Source organism: Porcisia hertigi, chromosome 3 (genome assembly GCF_017918235.1).
Source record: "Porcisia hertigi strain C119 chromosome 3, whole genome shotgun sequence".
Classification (NCBI taxonomy): domain Eukaryota; phylum Euglenozoa; class Kinetoplastea; order Trypanosomatida; family Trypanosomatidae; genus Porcisia; species Porcisia hertigi.
The window spans coordinates 347,972-363,881 of NC_090562.1; the positions used below are offsets into that span (position 1 = coordinate 347,972).

General features: G+C 59.1%; 5 protein-coding genes across 5 annotated transcripts; all 5 read right to left on the bottom strand.

Moving 5' to 3' along the window:
• Nucleotides 1-523: 523 nt before the first annotated feature.
• Nucleotides 524-6,505, bottom strand: JKF63_07775 (uncharacterized protein; the record flags this gene model as incomplete). Its single annotated transcript, XM_067903706.1, has 1 exon — nt 524-6,505. The coding sequence occupies one exon, from the start codon at nt 6,503-6,505 to the stop codon at nt 524-526; it is 5,982 nt and encodes a 1,993-aa protein (XP_067759906.1).
• A 530-nt stretch (nt 6,506-7,035) lies between these two features.
• On the bottom strand, nt 7,036-9,162 carry JKF63_07776 (uncharacterized protein; the record flags this gene model as incomplete). The annotated part of the gene is made up of 1 exon (XM_067903707.1): nt 7,036-9,162. One exon carries the CDS (start codon nt 9,160-9,162, stop codon nt 7,036-7,038), a length of 2,127 nt encoding a protein of 708 aa, XP_067759907.1.
• A 1,519-nt stretch (nt 9,163-10,681) lies between these two features.
• JKF63_07777 (uncharacterized protein) lies at nt 10,682-11,812 on the bottom strand (the record flags this gene model as incomplete). Its single annotated transcript, XM_067903708.1, has 1 exon — nt 10,682-11,812. The coding sequence occupies one exon, from the start codon at nt 11,810-11,812 to the stop codon at nt 10,682-10,684; it is 1,131 nt and encodes a 376-aa protein (XP_067759908.1).
• Nucleotides 11,813-13,033: 1,221 nt separating this feature from the next.
• On the bottom strand, nt 13,034-13,831 carry JKF63_07778 (uncharacterized protein; the record flags this gene model as incomplete). Its single annotated transcript, XM_067903709.1, has 1 exon — nt 13,034-13,831. One exon carries the CDS (start codon nt 13,829-13,831, stop codon nt 13,034-13,036), a length of 798 nt encoding a protein of 265 aa, XP_067759909.1.
• A 614-nt stretch (nt 13,832-14,445) lies between these two features.
• JKF63_07779 (uncharacterized protein) lies at nt 14,446-15,102 on the bottom strand (the record flags this gene model as incomplete). Its single annotated transcript, XM_067903710.1, has 1 exon — nt 14,446-15,102. The coding sequence occupies one exon, from the start codon at nt 15,100-15,102 to the stop codon at nt 14,446-14,448; it is 657 nt and encodes a 218-aa protein (XP_067759910.1).
• Nucleotides 15,103-15,910: the final 808 nt, after the last annotated feature.

Genomic DNA, 15,910 nt, shown 5'->3' on the forward strand with positions numbered 1-15,910 from the left:
AAAAGTTGAAGGTGCGAGAAAAAAAGAAAAGAAAAGTGAGGGAGAGAGAGGGCCGGTGGAGAGGCGATTGCGCGCCCACACCTGGCAGAGGCTACATGTAGGACTTCTCTCACAACACCGAGAGGAGCAGGAACCGGCTACACATCCGTCATTGTGGTGGACGTCGATATTCATGTACGAGTGCATAATGTAGGCAATGGTAGAGATGGCTATGCCACAAGAGGGATGCGCGTGTTCTGTTGGGGAGGGGAAGGAGGAGAAAGTGTGCAGGGCAGGGAGGGGAGATGAACGAGAGTTACACCCGGTCAGCACAAAGAACCCACACATGCATACAGACGGATGGACATCTCTCAACTTAAAGTTATATGGCACACCGACCAACACACACACGCCTACACACACACACACACGCACACAAACATGTATGTGTGTATATGTGCAATGACCCTGGGAAGGGCGGACGGGGAGGGGGAGACTCGATAATGGGATTCCGCGGTCCAATGACCTATCCCTTCCTTTTGGATCACAGCAGTTCGCCATCGATGACAAGCTTGTACAGCGCTGGGTGCGCATCACGCCCAACTGCCTCTAACGACTGCTTCGTCGTCTTGACGAGCAGCGCGCGCTGGAGTAGGGTGCAGCGGCGGTCGTACTGCCGCTCAAAGAGCTGCCGGACGACCGGGTGAGAGGCCTCTCCAAGGCGGATGAAGAGACTGCTGAGGTCGACCAAGAGGATCAGATCTGTTTGCCAGGCCGGCGCACTGGCGGCCGATGCGATGCCGAAAGACCGCGCGGACGCTGAGGAGGTCGACAGCACTGCGTCGTTGAGTAGGCGGTCCGCGGTGGAGTTCGGCAGGCGGCCATCGCTGCCGACTGCAGACGCGGCATGCGAGGAGGGGTCCTGCGCCATCACATAAGCTGTGTAGTCCGCGAGTCTGCGGGTGAGTCTGTGGAACTGCTTCGGCTTGTTCGAGAGATCGATGCAGCAGCGGAGGACGGCCTCCACTTCGCGCAGGGTCATTCCTGCCAGGAGCCGCGGGGGTCGGTAGGGCGGCTGCTGAGCCTCGTTGGGGAATGTCCCCCCTGCCGTATCCTCCCGTGCGGCCTCTGGCTCGTCCTCGTCTTCTTCCTGCATGACTGAAAATCTCTGCGCGTAGGACAGAAGGGCGTCCACCGTCGTCATGGCAGTGGTCAGGACGCGGCCAGAAACGCTGCGCAGGAGCTGAAGCAGCACACACACTTGCTGCATAGTAAGGGGTGCGCCGGTGGCGACATCACTGTTGACCCCCATGGTGCTCTCCCCCGCCAGATCAGCAATGCGCTTGCAGATATCTCCCATGACTGTCGTGTCGACCTCCACCGAGGCGCGCAAGAGTCCTTGCGCCAGTCGCGTGAGGCTGTGGGCTTGCATGGTGTGCACCACCTCGCTGAGCCGTCTGTACGTCGCTCCCATCACTGCCGCGGTGCGCAGTCCACACGCGATCAGGAGGTAGGACAAATTAGCTAACTCTGCGGGGGAACAGGTTGGCAGTACCCGCTCCGTGCAGTGGCGGGCAAGGATATGCACAACGTCGTAGTCGGTCGAGCCGCGTCGTTCTGCCAGCTCCAAGGTGGCCTTCACCACGGATAGGCTCGCATCGTGATGGTAGCGAGCAACGTTGGCCAGTACCGCGGAGCCGATGTTGTCGTGCGGGAAGCAGTCCCGCAGGCAATTCAGGATGGCCAGGGCAGTTGAGGCAACGGACACGAGCATGTGCGGGTCGCTCTGCAGCAACCCGCGAACCTGCGCAGAGAAGATCGGCTGCACTGCTGTCACGCACACGGTGCGCACGCTCGAGTTCCCGGACTGCGTGCCGCACCGCAGCAGGCGAACGGAGAGTTCCAGCGAGAGTTTTCGCCCCATGTCAGCGACTCGACCGAGCAGGACGCCGTAGAGCTGCTGATGGTATACACCAGCCGCGCAGTAGGCCTCAACGCAGAGGACGATTTCGTCCGGCGTCAGGGTTGGGGCGGCTCGCATCGTGCGGGAAATGAAACTGCGCAAAACCTGTTGCTGCAGTTGACTCTCCCCCGACAGCGCCGCGTAGCCGCACAGCAGCAGGGGAATATCGTGCACGTTGTAGGGCAGCTGCACCGCCTGCAGTACGTAGACGGCAAGGGTTCGTGGCAGCAGCCGCATCGTCTCCACCTCAGATGCTGTGGGCTCCGCCTCCGTTGCCATACCATCAACACACCCGATTGGTTCACCCTGTGCGCTACTGAGTTTGGCGGCGTTGGCCTTGCCGGGGATGAGGCGTGCGACGACCTCGACAAGCGCACCGCACTCGCCCACCGTGTAGCAGCGCTGGGCGAGCTGCTGCGGCTGCAAGAGGGAATGAAGCAGTGGCCCATACGGAACAGTGCGCAGCAGCCGCAGGAGCCCCGTCGCATTGTCGTCGTCAACAGCTCCCTCCGCAGTTCTCTGTATGGCGCTGAGGGTGTGCAAAACGGTTATGCGCTGTGCCACCGTCGTCGCACGCTGTGTTGCGGGTGCCGCGCCGCCGCCCGACTCCGGCGCGGGGCGCAAGTGTTCGTGCAGTGCCTCCACAAGGCGCTCGATTAGCCGCTGCACCGAAGGAGCGGGCAGCGGAGCTCCAGTCGCGTGGAGGCGCTGCAGGACCGTAATTGTCTGCGATGTGGTGAGCAGCGGACTGAGCAGATCCAGGAGCTGCAGCAGCATCGACGTGAGAGCGTCGTCAGCGCGGAGGCACAGAGTGGCAGCAGCACAGAGCAACTGCGTCGCTAATGCGCCGGTCGCGGTATCAGCAGCGTCAACAGCATTCGTACTCAACGCCGTGCGGGGCACCCCCCCCTTCGGGGTGTGCACGACGGTTGTCCGCGTCTTCAGGTGCTGTTCTACCGCCGCCACGACGCCACGCACCAAAGCCGAGGAGACGTGCTGGACGCTGTCCGCAACGCACATGACGACCATCACCTCTGTCAGGGCCGTGAGTGGCATCTGGAGCGGTGTCGATGGCGCTGTAGGAGCGCACATGACAGCTGTTAGCGCGGGGTCGAAGACTTCTATGCGGAATAGTCGCAGCGCCGCCGGTTCCACCACCACGGTGTACTCGGTGCGCAAACGGTACAGCAGGTGCACAACCGTCAGTAGGTAGTGCCGATACCGCTGGTGCGTCGTGCTAGCGGTCGCCATGGAAGATCCACTCAGCTGAGTCATGCTGTTCGCGACGGTGGCGGTGGAGGCGATGTAGATGGCTAGGAGCTGATAGACGACCAGGCCGCTGTTGCGTGCGTGGGCGGAGTGTGGGTGCCGCGTCAAGCTTTGTGATTCCCGAGACAGGTGCGACAGTAGTCGCTCCAGCCGCTCCACAACTGCATAAGCCGACGCCACCGCCACCGCGGCATCATCCTGAGCACCATCACCAGCACCGGCGCCGACAACCCTGCTGTGTGACTTGTGTAGAGTATTGTGCAAGGCCGTGAGCTGGGCGAATGTATCAGCAGGCATTCCACACAGAATGGCTGCCGCACTCAGGCGAAGCGCCACCTCTGTGAGCTCCTCCACCGACATCGGGGCCGCGGAGGATGCAGAGAGGTGAAGATGGCTGCTGAGTGTGCTCTGGCCGAGGAATCCCCCAGCCTTGCTCGTGCTGAGGCGGCCCTCCGAGCCGGCGCGCAAGAGGCCCAGCCGCAACAACTTCACCGCCGACTCGGTGAGGCGCGGAAGGAAGAGAGCCGGCAGCAGCGCCAGGGCCTTTTCGACATCCTCCGAGAGGGCAACGGGGGGCGCAGGGGGTCGACCGCTCCGCCCTGTTGCAGGAGATTTCGTACCGGAGCTGCACGAGCTGCGAATCGCGAGGTCGCTTACATCATAACACCCCATCTCCGTCAGCCGAGAGCGGAAGCCATCCCAGACGGCCTCAAGCGCGTCCGCCAGCGCCGCCTCCCGTCCTTCACGCTGCAGTAGTGGCAGCAATCCCTGCGTCAGCGTATCGACAGCGGCGGCGTCGCCACGCAGAAGACACTCAACAAGCGCCTCAATACCAACGAAGAGAAGGTGGCTCACCTGCCGTCGGTACACCGCGGGCGCGAGTATAGCCGTCGCATCAGACGCCGCTGCACCGTCGTCGTCATTGACATTCAGCAGTCCGCTCCCGTCGATGGCGTCCAAGGTGGTTCGCCGCTGAACAGGTTTGCGGCCCTTACGCGTTCGGCGCTGCCGATCTGTGGTAGTCGCCTGCGACTGCGGACCCGGCATCGCAGTGGCAGACAGCACTACGGACAGACTGGGCAGGACCGCCCCACCAGCCGCACCCTCCACCATGCGCTGCTTCAAGTTGAACGAGGGGGCGGTGGTGCCCTGATTTGGACTGCCTTTTTCCGGTATAGCTGTCCCTGTGTCTTCCTGCGTTGCAGCGCCATCCTCTCCGAGATCGTCTGTGGAGCTGAGGACGACGCGGTGGCTATCCTTGTTGCACTGTGCCAGCATCGCTCCTACCTGATCCACGAGGACAGCGCGCGTGCGAACCGGGAGAGGGGCAGTGGCACACGATGCAGAGAAGCGGTTCACCGCCCGCACGACGTCGATGACATCGCCTGGCAATAACGAGACGCAGAGGCCGCTGGTGAGCAGCGACGCCGGGGGGAAGCCAGCGCAGAGCATCGCATACAGCAGCTCCGCCAGTGGGCTGTGTAGAGGCGGACGCGCAGGTAGTGAGTGGGGGACCCCAGTTTTCGCTGCGGCATCGCGGTGCCCCTTCTCGAGGTGCCCCACCAAGTGCCGTACCCGCTGCGGTCGCTTCTCGAGGTAGACCGCAGCGACGGTGCACACGTTTGTGATGACCTGCGTGTAGGTTGTGCGCTCCGGCGAGAGTCGCCGCAGCTCCGCCATCACTGCCGGCGTGCAGATATGTTCGAAGAGCTCTGTGCCCTCCACTGTTCCCGCGCATCGACAGACTTGGAAAAGGATTTGTTGGCACGTTTCCTCGACGGCACTCCCCATTGCTGGCGGGAGGACAATGCCAAGCTCTTCAGTCCACCGGAGGCATCGCAGGATGTCCACGAAGACTGCTGCCGCCCGGTCGATGCCGCTGTCGTGGATAGACGCCTTGATGGCTTGAAGGTGTGACGTGAGCCTTCCACGCGCATAGTCGCGCCACGCTGTCCATTCAGCCACCACCTCCGCCTCAATAGGGGGGGTATCAACGGCTGCCGTCGCTCCCGTTGCGTGAGATAGCGCAGCGGCGGACTCCACGGCCACTGCACTGACAGCAGCCGTCAGGAACAAGGCAGTCGCATCGCCGTAGGCGTTGTCCAGCGATGACGGTTTGTCCGACTCAACTGACACCGCCTCATCAAGTCGCCTAACGAGCGCGCGCGTCGGTGTCGTCAGCCGCATGAGCACCTCGCGCACACGCCTACAGAAGATCATCTCTTCGTGGCACTGAGCCTGCTTCTCTTTGGTCAGGCGATGACTCCCCGCGATGGATGTCCGTCTGTCAAGCTGGCCTCTATGCACGTCCGTGAGCGTCCGCAACACTAGTGCCACCGAGGTGCGAGTCTGCTGCGTCGGCTGCTCGATATCCGCTTCAAGTTGTGTCTGCAGCGCTGACAGGTATGCAGACCATGCCGCATCATGAAGATCGGCGACAGCACACGACTGGCGCACCACCTGGTGGTGAACATGCAGCAGCGTGAGCAGCTCCATCGCCATGGTCTCGCTGCGTACCAGGGGTGGCGTCCCTTCTATGCACCATTGCCTGGTCTCCACCGCTGTGGAGGAGGCGGGGTCGGTGGAGAGAGCGTTGCCGACGTTTGCGTGCCCTTGAGGATAGAACATGGTGTAGAGCTGCGGATACGCACTCGGCTCGTTCGCGAGCGCAGACAGCAGCTGCGTGCGTTCAGCCGCGTTCACCTCCGCCGGCAGTGTGTCATCACTGCCTATGGAGACGGAGCTACAGTCACGACCTCCACCTACCGCGCTACCTGGCGCCGCGCACCGCTCTGACGCGGGTCCACCTGGTGGCGAGGAGCCTTCTCCAGTGGTGGTCAGCTGGCGCCGCTTCCAGCGACACCAGCGGCGGAGCATCACCCATTCCTGTACAGCGTCGCCGAGACGCACCAGACGTTCTACTGGAGCTGTTGTGGGTGTCACTGTCTTGGCCTCCCGCTGAGGTGTTCCTCGCTGCTTTTTCTGCTTTTTTGGAGCCGCTGCTGATAAACTGGCATCGGCGGCGGGGACGGCCTTTCGCTTCGTTTTATTGGCTGACACCGCCAGCGTCATCCCTGAAGTACTAAGCGCGCCGACATGCATGTATGCCCGCGAAGGGGTACACGCTGACAAAGGCGAAGCCATCGGTGTCCTTAGGGACGCGGCTCTGACGCCCGCGTAGGCGCCATTTGTGGCGGGAGCGGTAACGCGTGACACACGCCACAGCCGGCGCGCCACGCACGACGACGCTGGAGAGGGATACTGGTAGACCCGCGCACAAACTCGGGAGGCCATCGTGCACAGTCACTGAAAACGGACCTCCTCCCACCGGCGCTTGCGCGTTTTTTTTGTTTTCAAAATTTTTTTCGGTTCAGTGACGGTTTTGCCGCGTTGGCAGCGCGTTCAGTGGGATACAACGCGCTACGTCTTCTCTGACAACTGTGCGGGTACGTGCGGGCATACACTTATTCATAATTACACAGATGCAAAAGGCGCAGCATGGACCAGGGGCGCGAGTAGAGAGGGAGGGGAAGGGGGAGGGTGAAGTTTGGTGGGCGGAGGTGGTGATCGAAGCCAGAGCGCCACGATCGAAGGAAATGTGGAGGCCGAGATGAAAAAATGTTTAGAAGTTTTCTTTTTTTTTTGTGCGGCAGCCAAAGGGCCCTGGAAACACACACGCAGAGTCAAGATAAATAGAGAGAGAGGGGGGGAAGAAGGGGGATGGGGGGGGGGGGTAGGTACCCTCATCCATTATCTGTGCGCCGTGGGCACACGTTTAGATACACATACGCGTACACACAGCGCTCATTGCCCGGGGAGTGCGCCTAATAGAGTTTCCCATGCCGCAGGATAGACCGCACGTCGGGAACAACCAACAGGCACTCCAGCAAGGGCAGCAGCGCAAGCAGGACTTCATCCTCGCAGTCCTCGGGGCCGTCGTTGGCAGTGCTGTCCTCGTTCAAGATGATGTCGTCGGGGGCTCCACCTGCAACCTGGGCAGTGGTGTGTCTCTGTGATGTGTTGGTCACATCACTGTTGCCAGTCCTGAGGCTATTCCGCCCCTGTGGCACCGCGGCGCCACCACTACCACCACGCTCGTCGCTGCCACGTCGGTGCAACGTCTCACGCGGGGGGTGCGTGGTCTTTGATAGCGCAGGGATGTACGGCGGCACCACCAGTGCGTTCTCCGGGTTCACGAGCGTGCACTCCTCTGAGTTGTCTATCATGACAAGCAGCTCCGGTGGCACCTTGAGCAGCCGCAAGTCCTTCACTAGCACCTTGGCGTGCTCGTTCATCGAGGTCTTCTCGACGGTGGGAAAACACATGTCGACACCACCACGCTCAGCAGCGGCGCCAACAGACGGTGGGTCCGACAAGGGGTTATCGTTAGTTATCGTCCCCCCGCCGCGCCGCAACGATCTACGGGCTTCGGTGGAGAACGTGGAGTCCCAACTACGCTCGGTTTCCCAATCACCGCCACGCTTCCCTCTGCTGTCATTGTCGCTATTGGTCGTAGAGCCGCTGCTACGATCCCCAACGTCGGGGGCCAGGGAGGGACTACTTGACGGCACAGTGGTGGTGCTGCCGCTGCCAGTATTACCGCCGCGGTCGAGATCGCTGGCGCCACGCGCCACACTGCTGCTTCCTCCCCCACCGCCTGGTGCTAGAGAAAGCCCGCGCATGCTCGCCGCCGCACACATCTTGCGCAGCAGCCCTCGCGGAACAAGCCGACAGTCCTGTCGGTAGTAGCGGTACTTCAAGAGATGGTCCGGGTCGATGCGCTGCAGAATTGTGTCGGCGTATGGCTTCGATGCAGATGTGAACAGGACGAGATTAAAGAGCTTTGCGGCAGTGTAGAGAAACAGTCGGGCGTACGGCCGCTCCCAGACGTGGAGGAGCTCCGCCCCTGAGGCGGTCGGAATCACCTCAGAGAAGGTTGGCGGACCTGCCATGTTCGCTGTGGTGGTGGAGACGTGGCACAGTGTTTCATCGAGGTCCATGACCAGGACCTTCTGCCGTGTAGCTGGGTAGCTCAGCACATGGTGGGCTGTGATACTTGCAATAAGGTGCGGTGAGACGTGCAAGCTTGAGAGGTCCAGGTTGCGACTGCTCACGCGCTTGTACACGACTGAGGAAGCCTGACGGTATCGTGCCGCTGCGGCGAACGTGTTTGTGCGGTGCCGAAGCATGTGAGGTGCAGTGCTCGAGGTGGAGCTGCTGTTGTCGTCCGTGGAAGGGTCAGCCAGCGAATTGCTACCGATGATACCGCCGCCCCCACTGTTGTTGGTACGCAAGAAATGGGGTGGCCACTGCGGCTCCGGATGACGCGTCGGCATCGTCGACACCGTCGGCTGCTGTATAGGGCCGACCACGATGCTAACGAGTTGGTGAAGGCTGCGTGAGATGCACAGCGGGTGATGCAGTGGAACGAGGGGGTGACTGCGAACGGCCGGCATCCATTCCTCCACCTCTCCCCTCTTGCCGAGAAGCAGGCGCCGTTGAATGAGCGGCGGTGCATCACTGGCCCCGCCGCAGGTGCCCTCGTCGTCGCCGGCGCGCCGTCCCGACGTTGCGGCAACAGAAGGATCCGCAGCGTCGCCCACGGCTGGGCTTACCTGCAACACCCTTTTCACGTCTGTCTCGCTGTCCGCGTCATTCTCCTCCACCTCACTACTGCAGCCATAGCTTCGTCGTGTCACGTGAGCACTCACAGGCGGCGATTTAGCTGTGGTCGCCGCCGCCGATCGTTGCGCCGCCATGGCTGACCGCGAGAGGGGGAAGGTGCGGTGGCTGCCACCGCACAAGAAATAAAGTAGTACGACGACGCTTTCCCGAAGGTGAGTGATGGCCTCCCAGCCATCCGAAGCAAGACTCGATAGGGAGGTGATGACGTACGGGAGCAAGACTGCCTCCCAGAGCCACTGCGCGTACTTGAGAATCTCGGCTAACATTTTCTCCTCCGCTTCTCTCTGCAGTCGCTGAGTATACTTGAGCAGATTACTCTCTCTGAGTTTTGGCGTACTGGAAGCCCTCCAGGGATATCCCTCGACGGCGTCGACTGTGTTGGGAACGTTTGTTGTTGTGGCTGTCTACTATTGACAGAGACAAACTCTGTAGACCCCCCTCCGTTTTGGCGTAGACCCCGCCGGCCCGAGGCATGTGCAGGCTTCACCTAATACAAATCTACACACACACACACACACATGCACACATACGCACACACACAGACGTATACGTGTCGTTTCCCTTCTCGTGCTTGTGCGGGATCAGAAGTGTAGGCGCGTCTGGGTGTGAGTCAGGTTGATCAAACCTTTTTCTTTTTTTTTCTCAGAGTGTGTTTTGCGTGTGTGTGAAAGAGGATTTTTTTTTTTTTTGGGGGGGGGGGTGAAGGGAGGGGAGAGCGATACTTGAAGGGAAGAAGATTGTGTAGGCTTACTCGTGAGACTTCCCTTTCCTTCTCCCCTCAAGAGAGGGGAGAGTCATGCCTCAAAAGCAGGGGAGGGGAGATCGTGTGGTGCGTCATTCATCACCTGGAAAGGGAGCCAAGTGCGACGAGTAGTTTAGGTTTCTTACAACGAATTACACGCCAGCTTGGTATGCTCCATTTTCTACTGTCTTCTCTTCCTCCATCTCCGCTTGTCAGTCAGTCAGTCCGTGGAGATGTGTGTCTGCCCGCCTGCACATGTACGATACCCTTTATATATATATATATGTATGTATATACACATATATACATATTTACGTGTGCAGTGAGTAGGCTTTAAAGAGTGGGGGGAGGGGGTATAACCAAAAGTGGAACAGGACTCACACGCACACATACGTGGAGCTTAATCGAATGTTCTGTTGATAGGGTGGTGCGGTTGGGGGTGGGGGAGAGAGGGAGGGTACGATTACGCATGCACGTTTGCGTGGGCGGCAAGTCTCTCACTCATCTCACTCCCAACGAGGCTGTTCTCCTCCTCCTCCTCTTTCTTCCCTCGTCGATTCGTGTATATATATTTTCTTCTTCTTGTAAGCCGCCAGTACTTCTTCGCCGTAAACGGCCTCGGAATGTTTTTTTTTCCCATCCTTTGACCCACCAGTCTTATCTCCACCCTCCCCAAAGGCCCCCAGTCCTCCTCCTTTGACCTCTCCGGCTCCCTGTACTCACCTGGATTCGATTGAATCTAGGCAGACAGCAGAGTTCGGGGAGAGGGAGATAAGAATGAAAGATGGATGCGCGCGTGTGTGTGTGTGTACGGAAGCGTATCCAGGCGTGATCCAGCGGACACAAGTGGTGGGTCAGCAGACGAGTAGCGTAGGAAGAAACAACGACCGCGATGACAGTGGAGGCGATGAGCAGCAGGAAAGCCATGCTGTGAGTATGCAGGGAGGGGGGAGGGAGGGGGGGGGGGGGGTAGCACATTTGAGAGAAAGAGAGAGAGGAGCATGCCGGGCGGCCTCTGACCACGCTTGTGTACACTTTTGCTTTCAATCTTCACCTCCGGCGGCGTACCCATCGTTGTCCCCGCCTGCGACCTCGAACGGGTTCGCCTGTTGCGCCGCCGCGGCCGCCTCGCGACGTTGGCGTTTGTGCTCGATTTTAGTATCGTGCTGCTGACGCTTGCGCTGTACGTTGTCATCCTGCACGGCGCGTCGCTTTGCCTTTTCTGTCTTGCGTGCGCGCACCTTCGACGCATTCACTTGCACATCGCGTAATGACTTCTTTTCGGTTCGATGGTAGATGACCTCGCCGCTGGCGAACCCGTTCTCGACCTTGCTTAGCTGCAGTGTCATGCGCGGGCCGATCTCCTGTAGTTTTACGCGGCACTGCTCTCGATGCTGGCGGAATGGTTGGACAAGCGGCACTTCCTCTCCCTCACCATCCGTGTCTGACCAGGCGTCCTCGCGGTCCAGGACTTCATCGATGCTCTCCAGCGTGCCCAACTTGGTGGGGCGGCGGTTTTCTAAGAGCTTTTTCACTGTCTTGGCGACACCAACAGTGCGCGCATTGACGTAGTAGTGCCGCACCTCCACAACGTGCTCGACGTGGTCGTAGTGGAAAAGGCAGATGCGCTGGATCTCACTGTTCTGTATGGTCTGTATGTTGAGTGAGGGAAACAGCGCCCTGAACGTCGCAGCCAGCAGCGGCACCTCCGTGCGGTGAGCCAGATCGGGGTGAGTGAAGTTGTTGAGCACAACGATTGGCGCCACTTCCCACGCGGCCTTCTCGACCGAGACAGGGCGGCGCTGCTTGGCGACAATTTCCTTGTGAAGGGTGAAGCTCAAGACGCGAAACGACAACGTGGGCCCATTGAAGAAACGCATGATCCGCAGCGACGTCCCCTGCGACGGTGCGGTAAACAACTGCAGGTGAGAGACGCTGAAGGTAGCGGCCACTGAGAGAAAGTCCTTCAGCGACTTGTTCTTGCCATGGAGCTTCTTGCTGCTCCAAGGGAGAAAGACGTTGCGCCATTCGTGCATGAGCGAGCGCACGTGAACTCCAACCTCCCCGCGGTAGATGATGATGGACTTGGGGGTATTCTTGTCAGCCTCGGTCGTATCCAGTTTGCCTGGCATGGCCGCTTTGACTTTCACCGACTTGCCTATTCTCGTCGCCATTTTTGTGTGCGGTTTCTTTTATTATTATTTAATCTGTTGTCTCTCTGCCGCCGTTGTTCTCTTGAAGCCCTTCACCACCGTGAGAGGGAGGGGGGGGGGCGGAGAACGAGGAGGTGCGTGTGTGTGTGTGTGTGAGTGTGTGCAAAGGTGGGGAAACTGGCGCGAGAGGGGACAGCAGAGAGAGACTATCTGTACTCTGATACGCGTGCGTGGCCCTCTCTGTACACACACAGGAGGTGGAGGTGGGTACAGTCACTCGCACAGTGAGAGGGGAGGGCGATGCGTAGAGAGGCGAGAATGGGGGGGGGGTGATGGTGATGCATGAGTGTGTGTGAGGGCGGGGTAGTCCTGGGGAAGAGCGATGTTTGTTCGGGAAGAGCACGCAGTCGACGCGTCAGCGCCGCCCCCGGAAAAAAAAAGAGCATTTGGCAGTGCCTTGCAGGGGTTGAAGAAAACATTTATATTCAACTCGCCGCTCATCAGAGTTGCACGCAGACGACTGACTGTGGAGGGGGGGGCGGTGTTCGAATTGAGTGTTCTGCTGCAGTGACCAAGCAGATCGGTGCCTCTGCGCCTGTACCAGCGGGTTCACCTTTCAGTGGATAAGCACCACACGCGAATAATGATTGCTATCTCGTGAGTGAACCACGGAAAAGAAGGTGGGGAGGCGGCATCCGCTTGTTTGAGGGAGACACCGAGATGTGTGTGTGTGTGTGCGCGCGTGTAAAGAAGGGGCTCGCTAGAGGGCGACGGTGGCAATGTGCGAGGAGAGTGCTGAAGCAGTGGAGAGGGAGGTAGGAGTGAAAGGACAATTAGGGGATGATGATTTTATTCTTCACACCTCCATCTTCCTTCACTTTTCCTCCTCCTCGGCTTTCCCAACCGTAATTATGCACTGACGCGCACGTTTTTCCCCTTTTTTGTCTGTTTGCTCTGCGGCACAGGCCAAAATGTGTTCAGCAGGCGAATGGTGAAAGAGGGGAGGGCGTGCGGGTGGTGGAGGTGGTGGTGGTGGTGATACGGGCAGGGGCGGCCCCCTTTCTTTTGCCTACAAACACACACACACACACACACACAGACGGTACGTGCCTCACCCCCTCCACTGGTGGGGACTCTCTCTCTCTGCTTTCCCCCTTTTCCATCGATGCGCCCCTAAGTCACGACCTCCGCTTTGCCAACTCTCGCACTGCCATGGACGATGATGACGAGTGCAGTCGGCGCTTACCGCAACCAGTAGCCTAAATCAGTGCGCTTCCCCCCCACCGTTATCATCGTGTCGTACTGTGAGGCGCACTGGGTGATGATATCGAGCGCCGTCTCGGCATCCTTTATCTCCCTGTTGAAGGCAAACTCGTTTTTCTTCTTTCCTTCCGGCACTTTGTAGTTCTCAAACCAGTCGATGATGGTCATCTGCAACTCCTGCGGTACGTTCGCCAGCGTGTTGTAGCCCTCATCTGCGGCCGTCGACACGGACTCCACAATGATCTTCCAGTCCGTCTCACCTTGGTCAATCAGCCCAAGCACACCGAGAATGCGCACAGGCCCGTAGGTGCCGACGCGATGCGGTGTGCCGAGGTGCACCACGTCAACGGGGTCGCCGTCGCCGACACACTTTGTTCGCGGATCGATGTGCAGCGGATCCTCCCATGTGCGGGGCAGAAAGCCGTAGTTGAAGGGCATGTCACCGTACAAGAAATACCGTAGCGGCTGCCCTTCTTTGTTCTTGAAGATGTCTTGCTTGATGGGGTTGTACGGCTCCTCCTTGCTGAGCTCCAGCTTCGCGCGGGTGCCCTTCGGTATCTCCGTCACACATGTAAAGACAAGCGGGTCGGCAGCAGCGCCAGGACGGAGTGGCAGATCGTGCCAGGCCGACATCGCCGCATTGGTGGAGCTGTCGTTGAAGAACATGCGCCACGCCTTGCTGGTAGCAGGGCCGTGCTCTGTGGTGTGATACACTGGTAGGGTCACGGCGCTGGTCGCCGCGTTGCGGCTAAGAAACCTCAACGACCTACTCAGCATCTGCGTACGATGCCCACTTGGCGAAGTGGGTGCAACGCCCGTGTTGGTGATTGAGAGTATCTACATGAATTAGTGGCGAGTCGGACGAATAAGAGGGGGTAAAGAGGGGGAGCACAGTGTTGGGGTCGAGTCGGGTGGTGTCACCATGCCGGTGATGACGTTGATCAGTTGCGGGGTGGGAGGGAGGGATTAGCCGTGGTGACATGCAGTAGACATTAGCCATTTTCCTTCTCATGTGGGGAGGGGGGGGGATCGGTGGATGGGGACTTACATGTACGAGTCTCGAACGCGTAACATCCGCACGAACACACAGACAAACATGCGCAGATCTGAAACTCGAAGCATCTTCATTGTGGGGACTTGCGCCGTACGCGAAGAGTGTACACGGAAGCCAATAAGAAAAGTATATGACGCCGTAAGGGATTGAAGGGAGGGCACAACAGCCAACATATGCATCCTAGAGAAGGAATGCACTGCGGCCACCAAGATCGCTTAACCGTGTGCACAAGCACTCCCCCCTCCCTCCCCCCATATTTTTTCAACACGTTACCGCCAGTAGCACTGCAACACAGCGGAAAGGGGGAGAGGGAGGGGGAGGGGGCGAACAAGTCTATTCAGCCGAGAATGGCACCGAGACAACTGCTGATGCCCTTTGCCACCAGGTTCACCACCGGGCCCAATACCATTGAGGCGTACGAAAGCGTAATCTTGAGCGTCTGGCGTGCATACGGAAGGAAGCTCAGCGCATACCACAGGATGCACGCAAGTTGCATCAGAGCAGATATGATACACATTATGCTCGACTGGAGCCACAGAGCGCTAAGCGCAGTCAAGAACACAGAGAAAACATACAGACACGCTGCCTCGAAGCGGTTTGCCTCAAACATCGTACGCAGCTGCTGCGAGCAGCCGGCCAGGAACATTGTGGAACACAGGCAAAAGATGTTTCCGCATGTCATGAAGAAGCTGAACTTCTTTGGCCGAAACCACATCACCAGACCCAGAAGGATAAACAGGATACCCATGCCCATCATCATCAAGAACCCGGTGATGCGCTGCGTGTAGGTGAGGTCTGTCATCTGTGAGAGCTCATCCATGTACCCCTGCTCCGGCGGCATCTCCGTGAGGGGAACCGTATCGAGCGGCGGCTCATCGGAGACGAGGCTAAGCGCTTTGTACTTGAACTGTGACCAGTAATGGCCTAGCGTGTGCTCGTCGTCATCTTGTGGCGCGCCGGGGTTTCGGTGCCGCCCCGAGTCGACGTTTGCCATGAGTCGCCTCACTTTTGAGATACGGGGGCTCGAGCCCTCTTCGTTGGGAAGGTGATGGAGGGGGGGGGGGGAGGGGGAAGGCGTGTAGGCGTGGGAAAAAACGGGTGATTTGTTAATGCTGCTCTCCGCCGGTGGTGATGCAAGACACTTTTTGTTCGAGCAGATTCAGTGACGTCAGTGAGGCGCCAAACACGTCCACAGTCACACCGCGGTGGCACGAGATTGAGAGGGAAGGGAGGGGGGAGGGGGGAGGGGAGATGTATGGAGGTCGAGGAGAATGAGCGAGAAGCAACGTTTGGTTAACCGTGAAAAGGAAAGAGGCTGTACATGTCCATGGAAGAGGAAGAGCCGTTCCGTGTGAGACTCCCCACGAATACAGATAAACTTTTTTGAGACGCATACCCTCCTTGTAGAGTCGAGTGGAGAGGTGGGGGAGGGGGGGGGAGTGGTGGAGTCCGGTAGGGTAGGGGCCGCGTCAGTATGCCGCCGCTGTCTAGCGGAGAAACACGCGATAACGAGATGAAGGCCAGTCCACCATCTCCACCCCCTCTGAAAAAAAGAAAAAAGAGATGTGTGCTGCACTCATTCAGTTTTATGATTGTGGAAAAGATCGATTTTCTTAATTTTCTCCATACCACCCCCCCCATCATCGAGAAGAACCGACACGCTTCTCAATGTATCCCCCGCAGACGTTCAGCGTGCGCCGCTTATCGTCACGGCTGCGAGATCCATCGAACTCCCTCACTTCAGACGAGTATGTCAGAAATGTTGAAGGCTCGACTTGGACAATTTTTTTTTTTGGGGGGGG